The sequence below is a fragment of the Nomia melanderi genome, chromosome 1 (assembly GCF_051020985.1).
Source record: "Nomia melanderi isolate GNS246 chromosome 1, iyNomMela1, whole genome shotgun sequence".
Classification (NCBI taxonomy): Eukaryota; Metazoa; Arthropoda; class Insecta; order Hymenoptera; family Halictidae; genus Nomia; species Nomia melanderi.
The window spans coordinates 27,357,253-27,380,312 of record NC_134999.1 but is presented as its reverse complement, the minus strand read 5'-3'; the positions used below and the strand labels follow the sequence as shown (position 1 = coordinate 27,380,312).

Here is a 23,060-nt window from a genome sequence, read left to right as displayed (position 1 = left end):
AACTGCCCATGAAACAAATTTTTAAATTCTTTTCCAAGATGACACAGACATTAACACCTAACCAACAGTCGGGTAAAAGTATCCATTTAGACTTTGTTATAGATTGAACTCGTTTCTAAGTCATTGACCATAATAATTCTCAATTCCTTTTCAAATTTATATTTTTTTCTGAGAAGGATCCTGCTAGCAGAATTCATAGTTCACGAACTCTTTTTGCAAACTTATAAAATATTGCCGACCGTCCACGAAAATTCTCTCACTTAACCACCCTTGCCCGTTAATATATTCACATGGAGCAATTTTTGCTAAAATTTTCCAATACAATGGGATATTATAATAATTGAGATCCGATATCAATTAGTACTTCACTAATTTAATAAAGGAAATTGATATTAGCAACAAGTTCTGTTTTGACGTTGGTGACAAATAAAATAAAATAATTTTACAAAAGCCTTTTTTGTGTTGAAATTTTGATTTAAGAACCTGCACAAATTTTTTCTGATAAATAAATTATAAACCTTATAAATTCCACAGTTGACACTAAATATACCGATACTTTGTATCAAATCCTACCGTAATCAGTCAAATAATGGGTTATAAAATAAAGATAAATAACCTAAATGTAAACTTTTCTTAGTGGAAACAAAGGGAAAGGCGAAAATTGAAAAACGAATTATTCCAATAATACAGGAATTGATATAAAGTTAAATAAACAAAGGAAAACGCAGATTTTAATTTAATTAATAGTTCTAAATTTTAAATCATATTTTGAAATCGATCATTTAACCGGGCGCAATACGTTTAGTGTTAATGATATAAAAATATTTCAACATATGTGTATTAAAACTGCCACAATTATTTTTGTAATTAATATACTTTATTGAAATTTTCAAAAGTTGTACCTAAGTAGTATTAGTATCTTTTTATGTACCACTATCAAATATAATTCCATTATCTAAGAACTTGTCAGCAAGGCGCACTCTTGTCATAAAACGAGAATTCTCGTTTTCCGATGCGAATGTATTACGTTATTACAAGCTTATTAACGGGACTTCAAATATTTCGTATGGAAATTTAAATTGTCAGAAACATTCGCATTCAAATAAGAACACACACGATGCAGCTTATGGTGTCCCGTGCCTAATAGGAAACGAAATCGAGAAAAAGGGAAGAGTCCAGGGGTACCAGTCGAGGGGCGAATAAGACCAGGGGGTAATAAACACTTGATTCAACACCACTCATCTTCCTCTTGTCTCTTCACACCGGTAGCGAACTCCATTTGACTTTTGTCTCCACTCGATTCCACCGCATTGCACACGCCCTTTCCAATGTGTACACTCCATGGAACATCTATACTACCTCCAGCACCCTCTTCGGTTCTCACCCCTTCGTTCGTCATCCCTTTCTCTCTCCCTCTCTCCTCCACTCTTTCATGGTTTTTACCAATCGTCTTTCCCTTCCATTCTCCTTAAATTATTATTTGTATTGTTGTAACGTCTAGAGATATTATGTTTGTTTACTCAAAGTAACTAAGTAAGTATTTATAGTCTATAACCTTATTTATTAACCATGAAAATCTTGACCGTTTTTTCGTGGAACTATTCTATTGTAGGAAAGAGAAGCAGCAACAATCGAGTCGCACAGAAGCCAATGTAGTTAAGTCCATTTTTTGGATATTTTCTGATTTTGGTCAATTTTAATGGAATAGATAATATTCTTTTTAGTTATTAAGGGATTTCCTCGTTCCTTCGTTTTTTCTAGGTCAGACAGCTCTCCTTTTTATGGCTTCTGAATGTGGTGCATAATAATTTTAGAAGCCAAAACTAATTTTCTCAATTTTTGTTTTTTAGACTTAACAGCGTTGACTTTTGAGCGACTCAATTATTAATTGTTTGGCATTACTATCCTTGCATTACATTATTATCAGCTTAGGTAGAGTATTAAACAATTTCAATCGACATCGGTTAACTTGTATGTTACGACTGTTTTCAGGTAATTCAGAAGTGTCGGTCATCAGTGACTGACATGGCGCTTAATGTGATAACTTCTCCCTTTCAGCTTAACTTCTGTTTCTTCCCTTAAAGCTTCAGCTCGTCTAAAGTTATTATTACTTTGATTAAGTTCGTCAGAGTTATTTTTATATTAATAACCCCCGAGCAAGGAGAAAAATTAAATATTCACTCTAAAAGTAAATTTGTTAAAGTAAGTACGTAAGCATTGTTAAGGTTAAATATTCACAAGGAAAATGCAATTAATATTTACTTTTAAACATTTCTCCAATTGATATGAAGTGAATAATGTGTAGAATAATAACGAGTTTGACTGGATACAATAGGAAAAACACTTAACAACCGCTTCGTTCAAGACCGCTTCATGTGTTACACTTAAACTACCGGGCGGGTCAAATTGACCCATTTCAGAATTCTTATTTCGCAAGTATTTAAATTATAAAGGCGTTTTTGCGTAAGAGTTTATATCAAATTTTTATATGTGTATGGATATAAGACTAGGAGACCCTTCGAATCTTAAGAAACGTATCGTTTTAATTTTCATAAAAAATTGGAAATAAGTCATTGTAATTACTCTGTAGTTGTAGCGTTAAAGGGTAATTTTCACCCTGAGATGTAACTTTCCAATGCATCGCAAGGCGTTTTCCAATGCATCGTAACAATATTTATCTCTCATTTTTCTCTTTTCCATTGGCTTCGGTCTTTTTCTCCTTTCGCGTTCGTCTAGCTTTTTTTCTTTTGCAGTTTCACTGCCACCCCACGCGAGAACGATAACCAGGATCGTTCGACACTATCCGGCGGTCTCTTCGTTCCTTTCGGTCCGGTCGGTCCTCGGTGGTTTTCGCTTTATTTCCCCGCTTATCCATTTACATTTGATTTACTCTGGCCTGTCGCGCACCGCTTCAAGGTCCGCCACCTTGATTATCGCGACGCTTTGACCGTTGTCGCGAGAATAAACGCGTTCAACATTGAATTCTGATGTGTGTTCCTCTGAGAGCGTCGATGAATACGTGGAAAGAATTTTTTTAAACATGTACGAGAATTTTGCAGAATTTTGTTATTGAAACAGTTGCTAATATTTTTTTATACAGTGTGTATATATCATTTATGAAGAGGAAATATCATTTACATATTTATGCTTTACTTCAAATTTTGTTTAAATCTCTGGGATATTCTCTAGTTTTCCTAATGCAGAAGTAGTAAATACATTTAAATAAAATAACAATTTCATTAGGAATACTTTATAGCATTGCTTATAATCATAACTTGTATCAATATTTTATCATTTAAATTCTACTGAAGACAAATTAATAAATTAAAGAAATATAATATTTTAATTAAAAAATATAATGGTAATTTAATATTTGCAAGGTCACCATTTGAAATAATCTGTTTTCTGAAATGTAACATTTTAGCTTGTGTAAGTTGTTCAAATATTTATTTCACATCACAAATTCTTCATAAATCTATAATTCTCTAAATAATATTCTATAAAAAATAAAGAAGAGAATAAAAGCAATTGCCAAGATAACAATTATGTAACACTAAAGCTACCGCAGCCATAAAAATGACGGATTTCAGTTTCCTTATTTCGCAATTATTGATACCTTAAAAGCGTTAAATATCTGAAATGACTTGAAAAATAAATAGTTACAATATTATAATCAATATATGAAGAAACCAAAAGAAAATATATTGTTACAATTTTTATAAGCATTATATATTAATCGTATTAAACTCTCGGCAATTCTAGTATTAATTTGCTTGTATTTTCGTTCAGATCAATTGCTCCATTGAAAGATTCATAATGGTAATTTCGGTTTACCCGCAATCACGCTTCATCGAACCAAACACTCGATTTGGAGTATACACGTGGCGCGAGACGTTGCGACTTCTGGTTTCTCGACACTCCTTTACGAGCTATTTATCATGTACCCCCATTCATTCCCCCTCAATTAATGGCACGTAGAGCAGCCCCTCATCGTGGAAGAAATATCCCACGCGATTTCGTTCCAGTCGATGGTCCAGAAGAGATTCCGCTTCCGGGTACCGTTCCATTCGGCATGCATTTATAGCCCTTAAACGCTCGTCTTTTCCCCTTCGATGCATTGCCATTGCCGCGGCCAGTGATCTCGGAATCGATTCGTGAAAGAGGGGAGAGAGCAGACATCATGATTGTTTTGCAATAAATATCCGTGCATCTGACGATTGACCTTTCCAACGAAATTCAATCGAACTTGCGCCGTTTGCGTCACATATTTATATTGCTTTCGCGTGCGTGCATGGGTGTGCTTATTGTCAATGATGTTTTAATGTGAAGTTGAGTGTAATAATTGCAATACAGAATGACGCGGTTAGAGAGTATAGAATTTTAGAAGGACACAGTTGTAATAGTCGAATAGAAAACAATTTAATCCCTTGTCGTGTAGCAACGTGTCAGACTCGCGGTGCAGCTTTTCAATATGATTTGACAAACATGAGAGCAAACATAGACATAGAATATGCCTACAGTTTTTCTCTTTTTCCTAATAAATTATTGATGACAAAGTAGTCGTGTAGAGTAGAGTTCAGAAAGTAATCATAAGGCAAGAGGGTAATAAATGTGTGAAGAAAGATTAATATTTTCGAAGTTATATTAAACAGTAGTGAACAATCATTTCCTTTAAAAAAAGAAATATTTCTACTTTCGATGTTGGAAACATGTATGTCTCGTAGATATCATTAAATAGAAAAAGAAAAGGTACTAGCAGTGAATAATCGTCCAAACAAATCATCATTTCCTTCGTGCTGTAAAAAGATACAAGAAATGTGTCTATTTTCCAACGTTTCAAACGTGTATGCTCCCTAAATGTCATTGAAAAGAGAAGCAAAACGTAACAGCGATCACTCGTTTAACCAGTTAACTGCGAGTATACTAGGTGTGTATTCGTCCTGCGTTTGACGAATACACACCTGATTTTTTTATTTCATTGCATACAAAACGAGAGATTTTTCAAACTAAATTCCACAGCTAACAGGTTGATGAGTCACACGATGGCGAGTCCGAGTTGGAAAAACGTGGTAGAGGTTTTGACTTGTTAACGATTGCGTGGTTATACAAGTCTGCACTTCTTCTTGGTTAATGGAATTTAGGAAAGCTCAAAAAAGGGAGGATTTGGTAGTAGAGAGGGGGAAACATTAGGGCCTTGACGATTCACGTTGGGGGTTGGAGTGACTAAGGATCTGGACGTCGCATAGTGCGGTCGCCTGTGGACAAAACCCCCAAATTGAACTATTTACATAACGAAAATTTAAGGTTACCGATGTGTTGTTAAATAGTCCTTGATATATAAAATAATTTTCATTTCAAAAACACAAATTCTGTGCAAATAAATTTCGTTTCTCTTTCTATGTAACGTTTGAATCGAAACGCAAAATATCCATTGTTATTGAAAAAACTTCATAGTATTACCACAATGTAAAAAACATATAACACTACATGTTTAACTCTATACCTTACAACATTTGTCTGAAGCGTTTTATTATATCACTCATAGTTTTTATGTTATTGAGTTTTGTTCAGAAAACGGTCGTTTGGCCGCACTGTACGTCGGACTGTCAGCCATTTTTAGATTTCGTCAGATGTACAAGATATTTACGGAGTTTGGTTTACAAGCAAACGTAGTTATAATGCCAATGGAGCATTTCGGTATGAATAATCGTTATCTTTAGATAGAAGTGATAATGAACACGTTTTCAGATGACGCAAGCATGGTATGATATCATGATGGATGTAACATCAAAATTTGTGTCGATCATAGTTAAAAAACAAATCATAAAACAAGGGGTTAACTTCCATAAATACATTCATTTTTCTTAAGTATCAATGATATTTATGCTGTAACACCTCTTTTAAAAAAATGGCTGCTGTTAACTCCTTGCCCTACAATATCGTGCCAGAGTCGTGGTGAAGATTTCAGATAGAATTTAACAAACATAAATATTATTCAATTTTTTTAAATGCAGATTACATATTATTCCTCTGGTACCAATGATTACACCTTAGAGCAAACGTTGATATAGAATAAGACTGGGATTTTCTCTTATTTTCAATAAATTATCAATGACAAAGTAATTAGATCGATCACAGTTCAGAAAGAAATCATACGGCAGGTGGTTGACACTAACCGGACCTAACCGGTCAAATAATCGGATTCAAAATTCTGCGTTCTTTTGTTCATTTAATTTTATATCAATTCCCATATTGACCAATTAATTGGTATTTCAATTTTCATTCTTCCTTCGCTTTCTGTTTCCACTAAGAAAAATTTATCATTTAATTTGTTTATCTATATTTTGAAGTCAGTTATTTGACTAGTTACGGTGAGAAAAGTGTCGGTATGATTAGTGTTAGACAGAGAAAGAAAAAGTAGCAGCGAACGATCGTTCAAACAAATCATCGTTTCCTCTGTACCGTAGCGATGATAAGTCCCCCTCCCCTCTCTGGAAAGGTACATAGCCGCGAGGCCGAATAGCAACGGGCTGAATACTTAACCGCATAATTCGATCACGCGGAAAGATCGAGCGACCGGTTTAATAATGATCCCCGTTCTGCGGCCGTAATTTTGGGTAGTTTGGTTGTGAGCTTACGATGCGCGGGGGATGGTTGAGCGTACGCGAGTAAAGAGGTTAGGGCACGGGGGAGCAATACCATATGCAAAATTAACCTCCATTAAATGCGTTAACTCGGCGACGAGCATGCTCCGATGCGCTTAACCAAAGTACATTACACCGTACTCGATGCGGTCCGCAGACCGGGCCGTGTACGGTGCTCTACAGGGTGTTAACGAATAAAACAATCCGAGAAGTTCATACACGTGCAGACCCGCGCGGCGCGCGGCGCGGCGGCTGGTTTAACGAGCCACTGTTTAGTTAGAGGCGAACTTTGAACTGGAACATTTGCGGAGGCTGTTGAAGTTCTTACGGGAACACGGAAGCTGCGTAATTCATTTAATGTAACGTTCATTCTTTCGTCGTCCAGGCATCGGAATTTTATGTTTTATTTTAGTTACTGCACAAGTACAGTTTAACAATATTAATAGATGAGCCACTCATCAGCCAAATCGGTTAACTCCATAAAACAACAAGTAGAGAAAGATGATGTAATATTTGTACATTGATTTTTAAAGTTCTTTATTATTATATGTGTAGCTTTAATATAAAGAATATGTGAAATGTGTAAAATAGTATGACTGTGAAGTAATTTTTATTATGATTGTAAATTTTGCATGGCCAGAAAGTTTTCTGTTGTTTCGTGGTGCCACACCCAGTAATAGGGAAATTTATTTTAAATGCGAAAAGTTAAGAGCCAATGAAATGCTTTAAACGATAAAATCTTCATAAGTTCAAAAAGTGGAGTTAATCGATTTGGCCAAGGAGTAACTGATATAGTGTAAATATGTATGTATCGGGAATAATATGCGAGAATACAGGCAAACTAACAAATAACTATAAATATTATTAATATAAGAAACTATGTACTAACGACGCAAAACTAAAATGCAACACACAACTTATTGCCACGAAGGCCAACGCACGACTTTCTGTAGACAGACTGTTTTCGGACATTCGCACTCAAAAATCATTCTATCCCTTAAAATCATTCTTCTCACTCGCACTCTGAACAAACTCTCAAACACACCCCTTCAAAGTCAAACTGGAAACCTTCGGCTTGCGACGTTGTGCAGGTTACTTTCCCTCAACCGTTAGGCTTCCCTCCTTTATTACCCTTCTAAAAGTACCCTAAAAGTACCCTAAGCTACTCTAAAAATTCTAGATATTACAATATTTAGTATTGTATATATTGAGTTGTGTTGGCATGAATGTGAATACACACAATAGCATCACGATGACTATTACGGACTTAAGTCAGTGAATCTGAGGGGTGGTTGGAGGAAAGGATACCTTTTCAATCTTTCTTGTTCGTCAGAAGTATCCTGAAGATTGACTGCAAGACTATTGCGCAGTTTTGTAGTCGCTGTTCATATTTTGTGCTGATAAGGAAAGATATTGAACCTGAAAATTCAAAAAATGATGAAACCTTGTATGTAAGTAGAGTAAGTCAAGTTTAATACATTGTAATTCTTTTCTGGTGCTGAATTCTACTTTAAAGGGGTGGAACCACCCCTTGAAGAAAATGAAAACTTTTTTTCCTGTGGATTATCTTGAGAACGATGAGAGATAGCAAAAAAGTTTCAACAAAAAACACATTACTCTTTTACGTCTATAAAATTGTAAAATAAAATTTTTCTTTCACGTTTTACTTGGGATCATTGTGACCTACATATGGGATATTTAAAGTTATCGATGATCATCGTTATTATCATATTTTACACTGAAATTTTTTATTTGCTCGGTGAATGTATTTCACTTTATCCGTACTACAATTTTTCGAACAATATTAAACAATAGTAGTTTCTTCAAAATCCAAATAACAATTAAATTAAAAGGAACCTTGATTATAATATTCTATTCAATATTTTGATCATATTAATCCACTGCTTTCGAATATTCTACAAAATAGACGTAACACAATAAAACAAGCGAGAACTTTAATTAGAATCATAAAAATGATGCCGATGATGCTTCAATGTCCTATAGACGGCGTTAGATCTAATTGTACATCTCGATCGTCGGAACAAAATGGCCTTACGCCGGGCGTATTTACCCACAGTTCGCTTCGTCCTCGATTTCTTTTCAACGAGACGACAATGCGCGCGCTCTTAACCTGTTAACCGTCTATGCCGTAATATTATTGAAGAAGCCGATCTACAATTGTATTGTACGCGACACGATATTACGTTCTGCAGCACGCTTCCCTCTTGACCCGTGCCAATCGAAACACTGCTCGTAGTAAGCCGCCATTGGTCCGCTACGCGGCAACCGCTTTCCTCTATAGACCAGTTCGCTGGAAACGGACAACTGGCAGCAGCTCGAGCCTAGGTTTCAAATCTTATTACTTTTTATTAAAATCTATTACCGCTGAACCTTTCATTCGTTAACCCGACGCGGACAAGGCGTGTCGGGGGCATGGAACATATCGCGTTACGATGCGAAAGGATACAATTCCGTGTATCACTTTGTTCAGAGCACTAAACTTGTTTTTGTGACTTAAAGAATTTATGTAAAATAACAATATAATGAAGATAATTATTTTGTTGTGAAATATAAAAATTCTGATATGGAGCGAAATTTAGAAGTTTGATTGGATTAGTATTTAGAAAGGAGACAGAGATATTTGATAACGTTGGTATTACTGGGTCAATAATGTCCCAGAAGAAAATGTCTGCTGTGTCTTGTAAAATAAATTTTTATGGGAGGACATTACTTTTATTTTAACTGCTTCTTCTTACCTCTTTCCAGAAATAGGGATAATATTTATTTTGAGAGAAGAATGTGTAATACTTGAAAATTGTGAAAAATAACATTATTTTTGATGCAAGAAATGTTCAATTTTCATCAAAATTGTTTGTGAAAGTTGTATTTCATAAGAAAATTATATCAAGTAGATAATACAACGAGGGAAATATGGTCTGTGTAATTTTTATTCATCACTGTATATGCTTCTTTACGAGTGTCCAAAAACAATTTAGAAAATGGCTGTCAAATGATCCTGTTACAAAGAACTGTCTTCTAGAGGTGCAGTAGTATAAGTAACTGACGTTGACGACAAAAGAACATTCATTGCGTATCATTGTATTTTAATTAATATTGCTTAAATTTTCTTAAATAAACTGTCAAAACAACGTATTCAGACTATAGTAAAACAATATAACATCGATACAAATTTAAAATTAAACAACCAAGAATCACAAACAATTAATACAAAGATAACCGCACCCGTCAAAATAACGGGTCTCAGTTTTCTTATTTTGCAGTTATTAATATTTTAACACCAAATGTGGTACCGGTACTTTACATGTGCCTATTTCTATCGTAATCATTCAAATAACTGGGTACAAAATGAAGATAAAAAACTATACTATAAATGTTTCTTAGTAGAAATGAAAAGAAAGGAAAAAATTGATAAACCGATTAATTAAACAATATATAAATCGATATAAAATTAAATGAACGAAGGAAAATACCGAATTTTAAATTAAATCCCGGTCTTTTGATCGGTTCGTAGTAGGTTTAGTGTTTAAAGTGTTGAATATCTGAAATGATTGTAAAGTAAATAATTTCACTTCAATGATATAATCAACATGAATAAACCAAAAGAAAATACATTGTTACAATTTTTATAAGGATTACACATTAATCATATCAAACGCTCGGTTGCTCTAGTACAAATAGTACAAAAAATTTTCGAAACAATCAAGTCCCATTTAGAAGCGGAATGTTCTCGAGCAGTCGCATCGATTAAGGAATTCGGTTACGAAACGTATTCTCACGCAATTCCTTAAAATATTTCGCTTACGCAGAAGCGAAACTCGAATTAAGGGACGAGTAAAGCGCCGACACAAATAGACAGGCGGCCGGTGGTTCATGGCGCGATAAATATAATTAACCGAGCACGCAGAAACTTCCTTTCCCTGCCCTTCGACCTTGCGTTTCCTCGTCCCGCATTCCAGCGAGGCCTGCCGACGCCGAAGGGCCCCGCGCGCTCCGTTCACAAAAGGAGACGCTTATTAAGCTGTATCATCCAAGAATAAGGGCTAACGCGCTGCATCCAATTTGTGCCGCTTAATTAATTCCCTCCAATTTATTCCCCGGGACCGGCCAATAAAGAAACCAGGACCCGCCGGTCAACGAGCGCCGATGCCACCGCAATATTGTCCCTAATGAAATCTTCGTTAATCGCGTCTTCGGTGAAGTTTTCCAGCGCTGCAGCCGTGGCACGTCGGCCAATTGATGCTCCACGAATTTTACGTAATTGGGACCGGCAACAGAATGCGGGCAAGCCGTTCGTTTCTACGGTACGCCTCGATTTTTGTCGTTCGATGGAACGAACTGATGCAATTTCGAGCTTAGTGCCATAATTTATTGCGGCCGCTGCTGCTTCAATCAGGATATAATAAATCGTGATTGCGGGTGTTTTTTAACTGGTCGACGGCTAAACAAAAGATGAAATTGGGTCGTTGGGTGATTGGACGTTGAGGAATTGTCGTGGAAAATAATGTATCTAGGGTAGGATGATCGAAAAGTTCTTTGAATTATTATACGATTTGTTATTGCTTCCAGTTAATCAAAGAATTTACTGTCTATGTGATAGTTGTTGAAATAATATTTTAGCTGGCAAGAACTTAGGGTTATAAGTGTCTGCAATATGTCGAGTAAAAATTTTTCTTTAAATAATAATATTGAAAGGAATTATTATCTTTACTTTGTTTAGAAGCATTCCTTTATATGCAATTGTTATTATTGTTGATATTGAAGATTTGTTGGATTTCTGTAAATAATTGTTTAAGGTATATAAATAAATATTTCAAAATATTTCAAACTCATTATCAGTTCTAAATAATCATGAATGGTCATCTTAAATAATGTCTTTATTACATAACTATAAACGTAAAAATGGTTGAATGGCAATATAATTTTCTACATTGCAATTTTTTAAATCTTTATAGTCAATATGAGATGTAGATGACCACTAACAGGTTACTTTTAATCACAGCTATATACATATGACACAATTTCAAAAGAGTAATTTATAATAGACTGCAATATTTATTTTTAATATCCAGTTTAAATTATGTTCGAACTGATATGATAATATCTTTAATATGATCAAATATCGTGGAATAGGTCTATAATGCAAACAGCATCAGAATTTTAATAGAAATCAGAAATGTAGAAGAATAGCAAATTGAAACGATAATAACGGTATCAATATTTATAGTAATACAAATTAATATTAATTACCGCTAATGTCAACATTAACGTTAAAATCGATTCAATTAAATTTCATTGATAATTTTGACCGTTCAATCGTCGTGATATTAATTTATCGCTTTCTGTGTTTACCAGTTATCAAAATACTGATACATAAATTATGCATGTACTACGCATGAAATCTTAAATACATTGAGCCTTGTCATGAAACCATGGAAAATATTATTCATTAATTCAGTACCATTTACTATTGATATGAAAACTCTTTACAATCATAATATTTTAGTTATCGCCAGTCTTAAACATGTTAATACTACAGATAAAGTGTACAAAGTGTACAAAAAATGGGTGTACTACTTTCATGCCTTTCAAAAAACCAATTCTCAATTCTATAAGCAACATATTTTCTTATTGCAATCGTGTTTGTTTGTTAGATAGACAAAAATAATCATATATTGTCTTAATCAAAAGCAAATTTAAAACATTTCCATGATAGATTTTATCACCTCCAAAATATAATACAAGATGTTAACCCTTTGCACTCGATCGTTTATAAACGATTTACTATAAATAATATATAAAATATAAATCGATTTACTAGAAATATTCAACAGTTAAAAATTCAACAAAAATCATATACAAAATAAGGATCAAAGCTATTTTATTTCATTATTTTAATTACTGATGTATTACACAACGTTTAATAATAAATATCAAACTTTATAATTTTACTGTACCAAACCAAATGGCGATTAAAAATTTCTTCTGGAGTGTGAAAGGTTAATATCTTAAAATTCATAATTAATTTAAAGTCTTTCGACAATTTTATTTCTTCGTTAAAAATCATTCCAAAAATTACTTTTCGTATGCATAAGCCCTATATTTATACAAAATTCAGTGAAATAAATTGTCTGAAATGGGTTTTCTAGTTAATATCTAGCAGAAAGGAAAATCATTTTCTAGGACAACTTCCTAAACAACAAATGTGAATTTTTTACAATAGTAGCAACGTTTGTACGAGAGATCGGAATACTAGCAACACGGTCGGTCGTCGAATAACCGAGTGTTTAGATTCCGCGTGTATAACACTGCGCTCATTAGAGAGCGGCGCTAATTGCATAATTGGTGCCGGCAATTACGAGTAAAGCGGTGCCGCATCGGGTGACGTCAACATCCAATAATTCGGCACGCGACGACAATCGCGCTGCACCGCCGCACCATTGCGCAAATAGCACGAATCGCAATTAAAAGCGATAATTCTATAATTAGCCCGCCGCGCCACGCTTGTTCCCGCCGTCCTCTCTTGCACTCCACGCTTCCACCCCTTCGGATTCCAATCTGACGCGGAAGGGGTTGAAGTCGTGGGACAAGAAGGATTGCTGCCACCCTCTCCGTTGAAACTGTGTGATCAAGATCGTAAACATGGTCGCTGAAAGAGTTACTTATAAGTATATTAATATTTTATCGTATGAAGTTTTATGAGTTAAAAATAAATAGAGGGCTGTTGTTCTGTTTAAATGTTGGCGTGGTAATAAAATAAATATGAAAATATTAATAAACAATAATATTTATTGCACTTTATGACTTGTGATGAAAATATAACGCTCTATTGGATGAATTTTTATGAGGAATTAAAAAATATAAAAAAAAAATATAAAAAATGGCTGTTACTTTATTTAAATGTTTGAATGGAAATGAAATTAATAAAAATACATGAATAAACAATGTTATTCATTGAATTTTATGATTGTTCCCATATAATAACTTTAAACGTATATAGGTACAAAATAAAGAACATGTAAATCAATCAAAATTAAAATTGGAAATTAAGTTTCCAATCGAGAATGGAATGCAATGGAGGGTTAATATTGCCAACGTTAATTACGACATTAAATTGGCGGTTCGTTATTTGGTAAAGATTAAATAATCCTGTTTTCCGTGGAATCTCTTATTTGTAAAATCTGTATGAAATCCTATTGTACTAGGAACAATAGAATAAAGTGTATAATAAATGTTCATGAATATATACTTAAGAATATGAGAATATAAGAAACATCGAAAAAAATTAAACATAGAATGTATTATTTTTTGAAAATGTGGCAAATACGGTTGATAATTTCCCTTTTTGATAAACAGAAACGTTTCTTCTCAAATGTCTAGTTGAACTATAAATAAAATTATAGAATATAATTATAACTATAAATTAAATTGTATAATATAATTGTAACTATAAATTAAATTTTATAATATAATTATAATTATAAATTAAATTGTAGGATAAATAAAAGTACAGAATATTCCGTGTGAACATTCAATGAAATATAAATAAATGAGTTTAACGTAATGAATAATTCATAAGTCTTAATGTTATTTTTCGTTAAACCGTGTGAATAATTACAACATTTCCATTTAATTTAGTAATGTGTACTATAATCATTTTCAGCAATTTTCAGTTAGTTTCAGCATTAAATCGTCCTGTATCTCTCCACTGTCACTTGACTTAAAACGTTTGTGAAATCTGATTATCGAATATACGCCCTACATTTATTTACGTTTCATTAATATTGCTTCACTTCGACCGAAGTTCAGTTAGTAGTTTCTTGGCTAAATAAATGATGCACGGTACTCGAGAGGATGTTAAGCTGCAATAACTCAATAACACTGACCCTGCGCAATTAGAACTGCTAGTAACAAGATATTCCTACGTGTACCCAAATAGTTGAATACTGACATTACCGGATGTCCATAATCCGGGTTACCGAACCATTGGATGTGTACATTACTTACACCGCAACATGGGGCTAACGTACGTAGCCGTAATTTTCGTAAACTTCATAATGGGCTAGCCTGGTATTCGCGTGCGTTGATGTCAGCATTAGTGTCGATGGATCGGCCAGCCTCTGATGAAGCAATTTGCATAATCGCACGCAATTGACAAAAATAAAGCGAGAGGTAATGTAGTAAATATTATTAACGAGACACTTTACAAATAATTAATTGAATATAGTTTCAGCTATAATAAATGAGACGGTTAAATCATTTTCATACAACATTTAATTTAACAATTAAAACATTTAGAATTATTCAACGTTAATCCTTGATTTTTGTTTGAATTTTGTTTTAAAAGTCAAATTACATGAAGAAGTTTGAATTTTTTTAATAAGGTACTTGATATTATAAAGACGGAATTTATACAAAATAAGGATGGCCCTTAAAATTACGTGAAAAAGTTAAAATACTAAATTGTGTTAAAAATATATGATATAAATAATAATAGTTTCGCTCACTTTTGTACCACACGAATTAAAATTACGAGACAAGAAAATACAAGAAAATATAACCTACAATTAATTTAAATATTACACCTATTTCAATATTATCCTGCCAATATCATCATAAAAAAGTACGCTTTAATCTACCTTATTACTTAATCCTTTATGTTTCAAATAAAAGTTTTTAAGAAAAATACGTTTATTTTCACAATACATGTTAACTAACTTATCATTTTTATTCTATCCTAACTGTCAAAAAAACAGGTAGCGGTTACTTTGTCGATTTTATATTGATAGCTTTGCGACTTGCCCACTGGCTCGCTTTTCACTAATATTGAAATAGATTAGCCCTGCTTCTGAGGATTTCGAAGTTAATTAGATAAATAAACAAAATGCAATATAATAACTTAACTACATTAAATACTGAATTTAGACACCTCAGAGACCAATAATAATAAATACATTTGAATTTACAAAGTTACCTTGCTATTTTAAACATGAAATTCCAATTACGTTTTTTATACTACCACCGAATTCATTATGTTCGCACGTATTCGCTTCGATTCTAACACATACTGGCAGCAATCAAAGGTTTGAAACAATTGAAAATGTATTGGATTAAGTATAGGGATGTTGTATGAAATAATACGGGGGTTAGCATGCTCATTTTTGTAACAATGTAACAAATATCGCCAATATTCGTCCCGCGAATTTTGCCTCAATCTGTGGTGTCAATGCTCTGCCACCGGTAACTGAAGGGTCAAACCAACAAACTCTACTTCACAGGAAGCTTAACCCCTTGCCCTTTGATTTCTGTCTCAACTCTGATCGATACGATTACTTTGTCATTAATAATTTATTGAAAAAAGAGGAAAACTGCAGGTATATTCTATGTTTATGTTCGCTCTTAAGTATAATAATTGATTACAGAAGAGTAAAATTGACTTTGAATTCGAATGAATTGAGTAATATTCATGTCTGTTAAATCATGTTGAAAATCTTCACCACGTATCTGACAAGTTGTTACAAGACAAGGGATTAAACATACTCAATGAAACCGCTCAAACAAACTCTCACCACCGAAACAGAGTTATCAAGCTCTCCAATTACCTCGAATGACAAAAATCCTCGATTTAAATTCCATTTCCACGCGTTCAACGATTCCCGGCCGATTACGCGATCACGCGGTTAACAAGAGCAGCCGGGTATAACGAGCGTGTAACAAATCCAGCGCGTGTGCCGATGTGTAAACAGGCTCCACTCGAAGCCGCAATCCCTTCAGCGGGGCGCAGCCCAGAGCACGGTTGCACAATAAAACACTGGCATAATGTTTCGCCCGGCTGGTTGAACACCGCAAATATACACCCCGGACCGCATGCCGGTTTATTTTCGGGGATATGGGGTCACGTATGCGCGGCTAGTTGGGGGCCAGAGGGACCTGCCGCTCCCCACTGCCCGGTAGGCTGCTCGGGGGACACCCTCGGGGACTCATCGCGGATTAGCCTCGCTACATTTCGTCCCTTATGTCGGCGCGTATGTTCCGTCATTACGCGTTCGAAGCTGGAGCAGGGTGACGCTGCCCCGCGGGGAGATCGAGACCGAATGGAGGGGCCATCGGTGATTCGGGATTCTTTACCTGCGACAAATCGAGTAATCCTTTTATCGGTGTCACTGGTGGCGGTTGACGTGCCGCTCTGTCAATGAGGGAGCTAGTGGAGTTTGTAGGAGGATGAATGAGAATGTTTTTTTTTTAGAACAGGGGAGGGTTTGAGTGTGGTCGATGTTTAAGGGATGGTTTTTGGGAGAGGAGAATTGGAGATGATGATAGAATGGGGATTTCTGTTTGATATTAATTGATTTTTAATTTGTGACGTAGTTTTAATATTTATTATTTTATTGTTATTTATTATAATTAATATGTTTATTATTAGCTTGTTATTCATTTTATTGCGTGTGTTATTTTATTATTTATTGTTTTATACAGCAATGAGAAATAGTTTTCTGTGAATTATCTGTTAAGGAATCGAATATTGCTTAAATCTTTCCTGTTGTGTTTTTATGTTCTTTTAATAATAGGAAAGTATTTGTAGAATGTCAAATATTTCTCTTTTTAATTATTATTGTTAATGATACGAGAAACCTTATTTCCGAATATAGAGTGTAGTATATAAATTTTCGATATTATCTTTCATCACTGTCCCAATTCGACATCAAGGGATACATTAAGTTGTAAAATTAGGGGACGGACAAGGGTTAAAATACATCGTATCACCCACCAATCATTTCCACAACCCTTGTTCGCTAAATTATTATATCTACATTCAAAGCATTAAGTTAAATAAACATGTACGTCCAATTAAAGAAAGGAAGCACCGTAGTTACTCAACTACACCTGGCCCTAGATTTACGCGGCACTTTCTACAGAGTCTCTTTCTTACGCGGTATATTGTAATACTATTTACACGGTCATTTTTGTCCACGATTTTAATTTACTCGATCTGCGTGTGTCACCGAATAAAACGTATTTTTGTTTCCCAAAATGTCCTTACTATTATTTTTTTAAGCTGTGTACGATAAATATGTATTTCTAAAACATATACCAGCTTTTCTTTCGCATATTTTCCTTTCCCTTGTACCAACACCCTCCATTTACGCAAGTCTCATTCGCGTAGACTGAACCCACATGGAACAAACACTCCGCGTAAATGGAGAGGCGACTTTTGTAACAAAAGTCTATATCATTAGTAATGTTATTATTCCACGTATTCCGCTTCCGACTGAAAATATCCCGAAACTTCGAAAGGGTTAAGAATCACCGATCCATTCGCTTCGGAGCCACCAATACTCAGATCCTCTTCCGATTTCTGCGTTCGCCGTCGACGCGCGGATTTTCGAAAGCGGGGTGAAACACGATTAAGAGAGAGCACGACAGGGACGAGTGGCACCGCGTAGGGCAGCCGTTCACGATTACGGGACGAGCGAGTCGGCGGCAAGAGGGAAACAGGGAAACAGGGAAACAGGGAGAGAGGGAGAGAGAAAGGGTGAGAGAGATGTAGAGGGAGAGAGGGAGAGAGAAAGGGTGAGAGAGATGTAGAGGGAGAGAGGGAGAGAGAGAGAGAGAGAGAGAGAGAGAGAGAGAGAGAGACGTAGACGCTAACAGGAAAGAGGTGGGGGATGTAGCAGGCGTATGGGCGGCCGATTACGCCGATCTCCATTAGAGGGATTGTAAACTCCAGTAAATAAATAATGCACGGTATCGGGCGAGGAGCGTGGAGGGCTCTTTGCCTAAGCAGCCATCGGTCGTGGAACTTAATAAACGGCGTGGTTATCAATTTATAATGGTACGGCCGTGTCGCGCATGCGCGTGCCTACAGGGCCGTATCTCTGGTTACATAACGGCGTGCACGCGAGTGGCTTTAAACTCAATGTATTCTAACTATGCGCTCGTCCCTCCGTGTCTCTCCTTTCTCTCTGCCACCTTTCGCGATTCTGCGTTGCTTGCCTCCCCTCGCCAACCCCTTGCTGCCCCTCTGTACCCGCTGTGTTTATCTCACTTCCTCTGATTCTGGATCTCTGTTTCTTTGTTTCAACTTTTCTGTGTCTTCCTTTCTTCGTCTCACCTGCTCTGGATCTAGATTTCTCTTTCTTCGTTTCACCCTCCCTTCATCTTTCTTCGTCTCACTTTCTCTAGATCTAGATTTCTTCTTCTTAGTTTCACCCTCGATTCGTCTCACTTGCTGTAGTCATAGATTTATCTTCGTTTCACCCTCTCTCCATCTCTCTTTCTTCGTCTCACTTTCTCTAGATTTCTCCTTTTTAGTTTCACCCTCTCTGCAACTTTCTTCGTCTCACTTGCTCCAGCTCTAGATTTCTCCTTCTTTGTTCCTCCCGCTCTACATTTCTCTTTTCTTCTCTCACCTCCTCTGACTCGACATCTCTCTTTCTCCGTCTTCCCGAAACCCCGTCCATCCCTCCTTCTCTCGTGTCCCTCCTTCACCCTTTGCGGCTCTGGTACAAGGGACAAATTGAATTTTAGATCATGCCGTGCTCTTCTGGGGTCCACGGGACGAGCCAAGAGGGAGTGAGTTGAGGGAGAGAGAGAAAGGATAGGCAGAGACAGAGAGGGGAGGGCAAGCGAGAAGCTCCGAGGGGGCGGAGCAGACGTCGAGATGATACTAATTGAAATTTGAAATTGATATTAGCGAATTATTACCCCTCTACTGCTTCTGCTTGGCCCAACGCAATTACGGCCGCGTGTCGGGTATCAAAAGTAATTGCTGCCAAACTTAACGAAATTCAGCCAATTTTCGTTTCGGCTGCCTGACCTTCCACGACGACGGATTACCGACTCGGGTTTCGCTTTACGTATGCACGTTGCTTCCTTTCGCAGGGAGTAAATGGAATTTTACTGGGCAGGAATGGTTCGGATGCCTAGAGGAATCGTTTGAGCGGCTCCTGGACCTTCGAGCGGGTCTTCGGACGCATCGCGGAGACGCTTGAGTGTTGGATGTGACTTTTGGCGGATTTTATGTTCTTGCTTTTTTCGAATATTTTTATCAGAGTGTAAATGTTCTCGTGTCATGTTTAATTTAATATGAAGAAATATTTATTTACTTTGTTTTGGGAGAAGAAAAATTAATTAAGCTATATGTGAAAACCACCCTCAAGAAATAAATTATTTCTTTTATGATAATTCAAGTATCTGTAATCTAATAAATCATTTTTGCAGTTTCATCATGGCTAAATGTATGTAAATGATTTTATATTTAAGAAAAGGAATGTAGTATTTATATAATTATCTAGGAGCACAGATTACCATCGATTTAATGTGCTCCCCGAAAAACATAATTATTCCATTATTGGTCTGACCATACCATTCCTTTTCTACTTTAAGGCATTTTGTACCTTATTTCTTCACAACTATAAAGAATAATATACAGATTGTATAATAGCAAATAGTATAATAAAAATAAAAAGATTGCATGCAAATGATAGTTTAACTATACCAATCACCACGAAATAATAACATTAATCGTCGAAATATAGATACGCAAAATTCAATACCATTCATTCTATAAATGTCTATTGCGCGTCCAATTAAAATGAACGATTCAAATCTTTCTTCATTCAGTGAGTCACTTATCGTCAGAAACATCTACGGGAATGTTTCCAGGCGTCATTGCAATAGCCTTTAACCCTTTCGTCTCTGTATATATATTTTTTTCCCTGAATCAAAGGGAACGTCAAGAACAGCTGCTTTCAAGTAAAATTGAAGCTCTTCAATGAAAGAATTAAGATAATCCTTTTAAGATGGAGGGTGGGGAAGGGTACAAATGCGCAACAGAAAGATTATAATTTAGTATATATAAATTATAATTTAGTATATACATAGAGTGTAAAGTTAGAAAAAAAATGTTCTTACAAAAGTTGTTTGGTCTGAAGACATTGTATGTTATAAATATTATTTTCATAGATAGGTGACGGAGATATCAAGGTCAAGTTAGTATTTACAAGTGTAATCATATTTTTTTCTATAATTTTTTCCTATTATATTATTTCGTGTACTAAATCGGAAATTAAAGTGGTCGGAGGCGACGTTACTAATATATGTATATATTGGTAATTTAAAATGTGCGTGATATCTATGTGTACCATTCGAAACGAAACGGTTAATTAATTCTCCCAAGAAACATAATTGATAATGTTGAAAACTTGTGGTTGCAGATTGGATCTGTTCACGCTCACCAGCCGAACAGTAACCACCACCACCCACACCATCAGCAACAGCAACAGCAGCAGCAACAGCAACAGACGAGTCAGCCGCAGGTGCCTGGAGTCGGTGGTGGCGGGGGGCCGGGGGGTGGCACGGTGGCAAGGACTGGCGGCATGTTCTGCTACCACTGCCCCCCAGGTCTTCCGACCCCGCGGTTACCGCCAACCCTCGACTACCCCTTCACCGCAACTCATCCTTGTGAGTAGACAGATCGAACACTAAATTGCCGATGTAAAATTTTATGAATAAAAATTTCTTTTTTAACCCCTTGTCTTATAATATAGTATGAGTCTTGAGAAGAAAGCCTTGAAAGGTACTTATGTAGTAAACAGGAATATTCAATTTTGTTTAAGCCACAATAATATATTGTTTCCATTAGATCTATGGTATTGAGAAAATGCAAATGTCATTCGATTCTATTAAATTAAAAGGGGAATATTATTTACGTGGTATGAATTGCTACGTTTCGTAACAAATGTCGGAATACAGTGCATACAGAATTCTTTCTTTTTTCGAGTAAATTGTTAGTGACAAAATGGTTCGTATGTAGAATGGTACTTTTGGAAATTATGAAGAACTATGACGTTTAGAAATATCAAAACAATGTATATTTATATTAATTGATTATAGTATTGGTATGTAGTCATGGAAAATTAATATTTTATTGCCATACAATTGAATATTTAAAAAACTTTATTTTCTCTGAATTATTTCCTCCTTATTATTTATTGAGGAAGACTAAGCAATTATGGAATTGGACAAAATTAATATTCTTTGAATCATTTGGATCTTTGAATTATTTCTTGAGTATATATGTAAGTAATTCAAGAATTGACAAAATTTATGATACTTTTGGAAATTATGAAGAATTGTATAATGTAATGTAATGTAAACATACAAAACTAATATTGTTTAGAAAAATATAATTATTTTTCTACTAAGTACGTTAAATTTTATATCTTGAAAATGATGTACCTTCGAAACAGTAGAATTTCATATTCTATTGTTCTATTGTTACTTATCATATGATAGGCGGTTCCGATATGCATCATAGAACATAATAATCGAGTCTACAAACATGTTCTACTATCAGAATCCCCCTTTCCCTTCCGGCGACACGATTACGACACTCCCTAGAGTATCGTTCCGACCCGATTTACCTCGCCAAGAAAAATTTGATTCTGCCCATAATCTTACGCTTCTTCATCTATTTTCACCCTCGCCATTCTTCCCCAATTTCGCTCCGGCGCAGACTTTAAAACGGTCTATATCATGACAAACCGTCGACCGGCAGCATCATACAATTTTCAGAATCACTTTCGATATTTTAAATTGAAAAATATCGGGAGATACACTTCCGAAACCATTCCTGATTACTTTTCAATTGAGAATTTTTGATAGCGAATTTTAATTTGCACTCGAACGTTAATTTGTTACTTACTCGTGTATTCCATATAAATTCTTTCAACCTGATGTGTGCATTTATTAATGCCAATTTAATCGGAACAGAAGCGTGCAAGTGAAATCTATTGGGAATAATTGGAAATTACAACGCGCTTTCATATTTCTATTGAAATATCGTTTGTATTTTGAGATTTATGTACATATACTTAATGTCACTGATTCAAAATATGACGTTCGATTTCATAAAAAAATGTTAATTTATTATTGGATAAAGGTATTGGTATAACATTTCACATACCGAGTGATATTAAAGGATTAATATTGAAATAATAAAAATATTTATTATATATCAATCTGAAATAAGACTTTATTTTGCAACAATAAAACCACTCAAACCGATCAAAATGAATATTCCAAACAGACGATAGTAACGTTTCCATCTAACAAAGATTCATTCGCAACATAGCCAATTACATTATTTTACATATAGTCAATTACCGAACAGCCTAAATAAACGACAAATTATCGTTCATTTTTATTTTCCTTCGTGACAAAGCCAATTTGAAAATTCCTGCCTTTTTGCGTTAACAACAACCAAAGATTGGAAACACGAAAACGAAAAGAGATCGTGATAGAATGAAATAAAAGTGGCTACAAAGGTGCGCGGGTGGTGTGGTCGGGGAGAAAATGGGGGAGGAAGAGAGAAAAGGGAGATTGATTGTACCGGCA

At 35.3% G+C, this 23,060-nt stretch overlaps 1 protein-coding gene across 3 annotated transcripts in view; it reads left to right on the top strand.

Annotated features, from left to right (window-relative positions):
* Drgx (Dorsal root ganglia homeobox) overlaps positions 1-23,060 on the top strand; it is a 78,166-nt gene that overhangs the window by 23,190 nt on the left and 31,916 nt on the right. For all 3 annotated transcript variants that reach the window (XM_031980372.2, XM_031980371.2, XM_031980373.2), the window contains exon 2: positions 20,879-21,125. In XM_031980372.2, coding sequence (XP_031836232.1) covers positions 21,041-21,125 — 85 coding nt within the window. In that variant the 5' untranslated portion in view covers positions 20,879-21,040. The remainder of the gene's footprint in view (positions 1-20,878; positions 21,126-23,060) is intronic.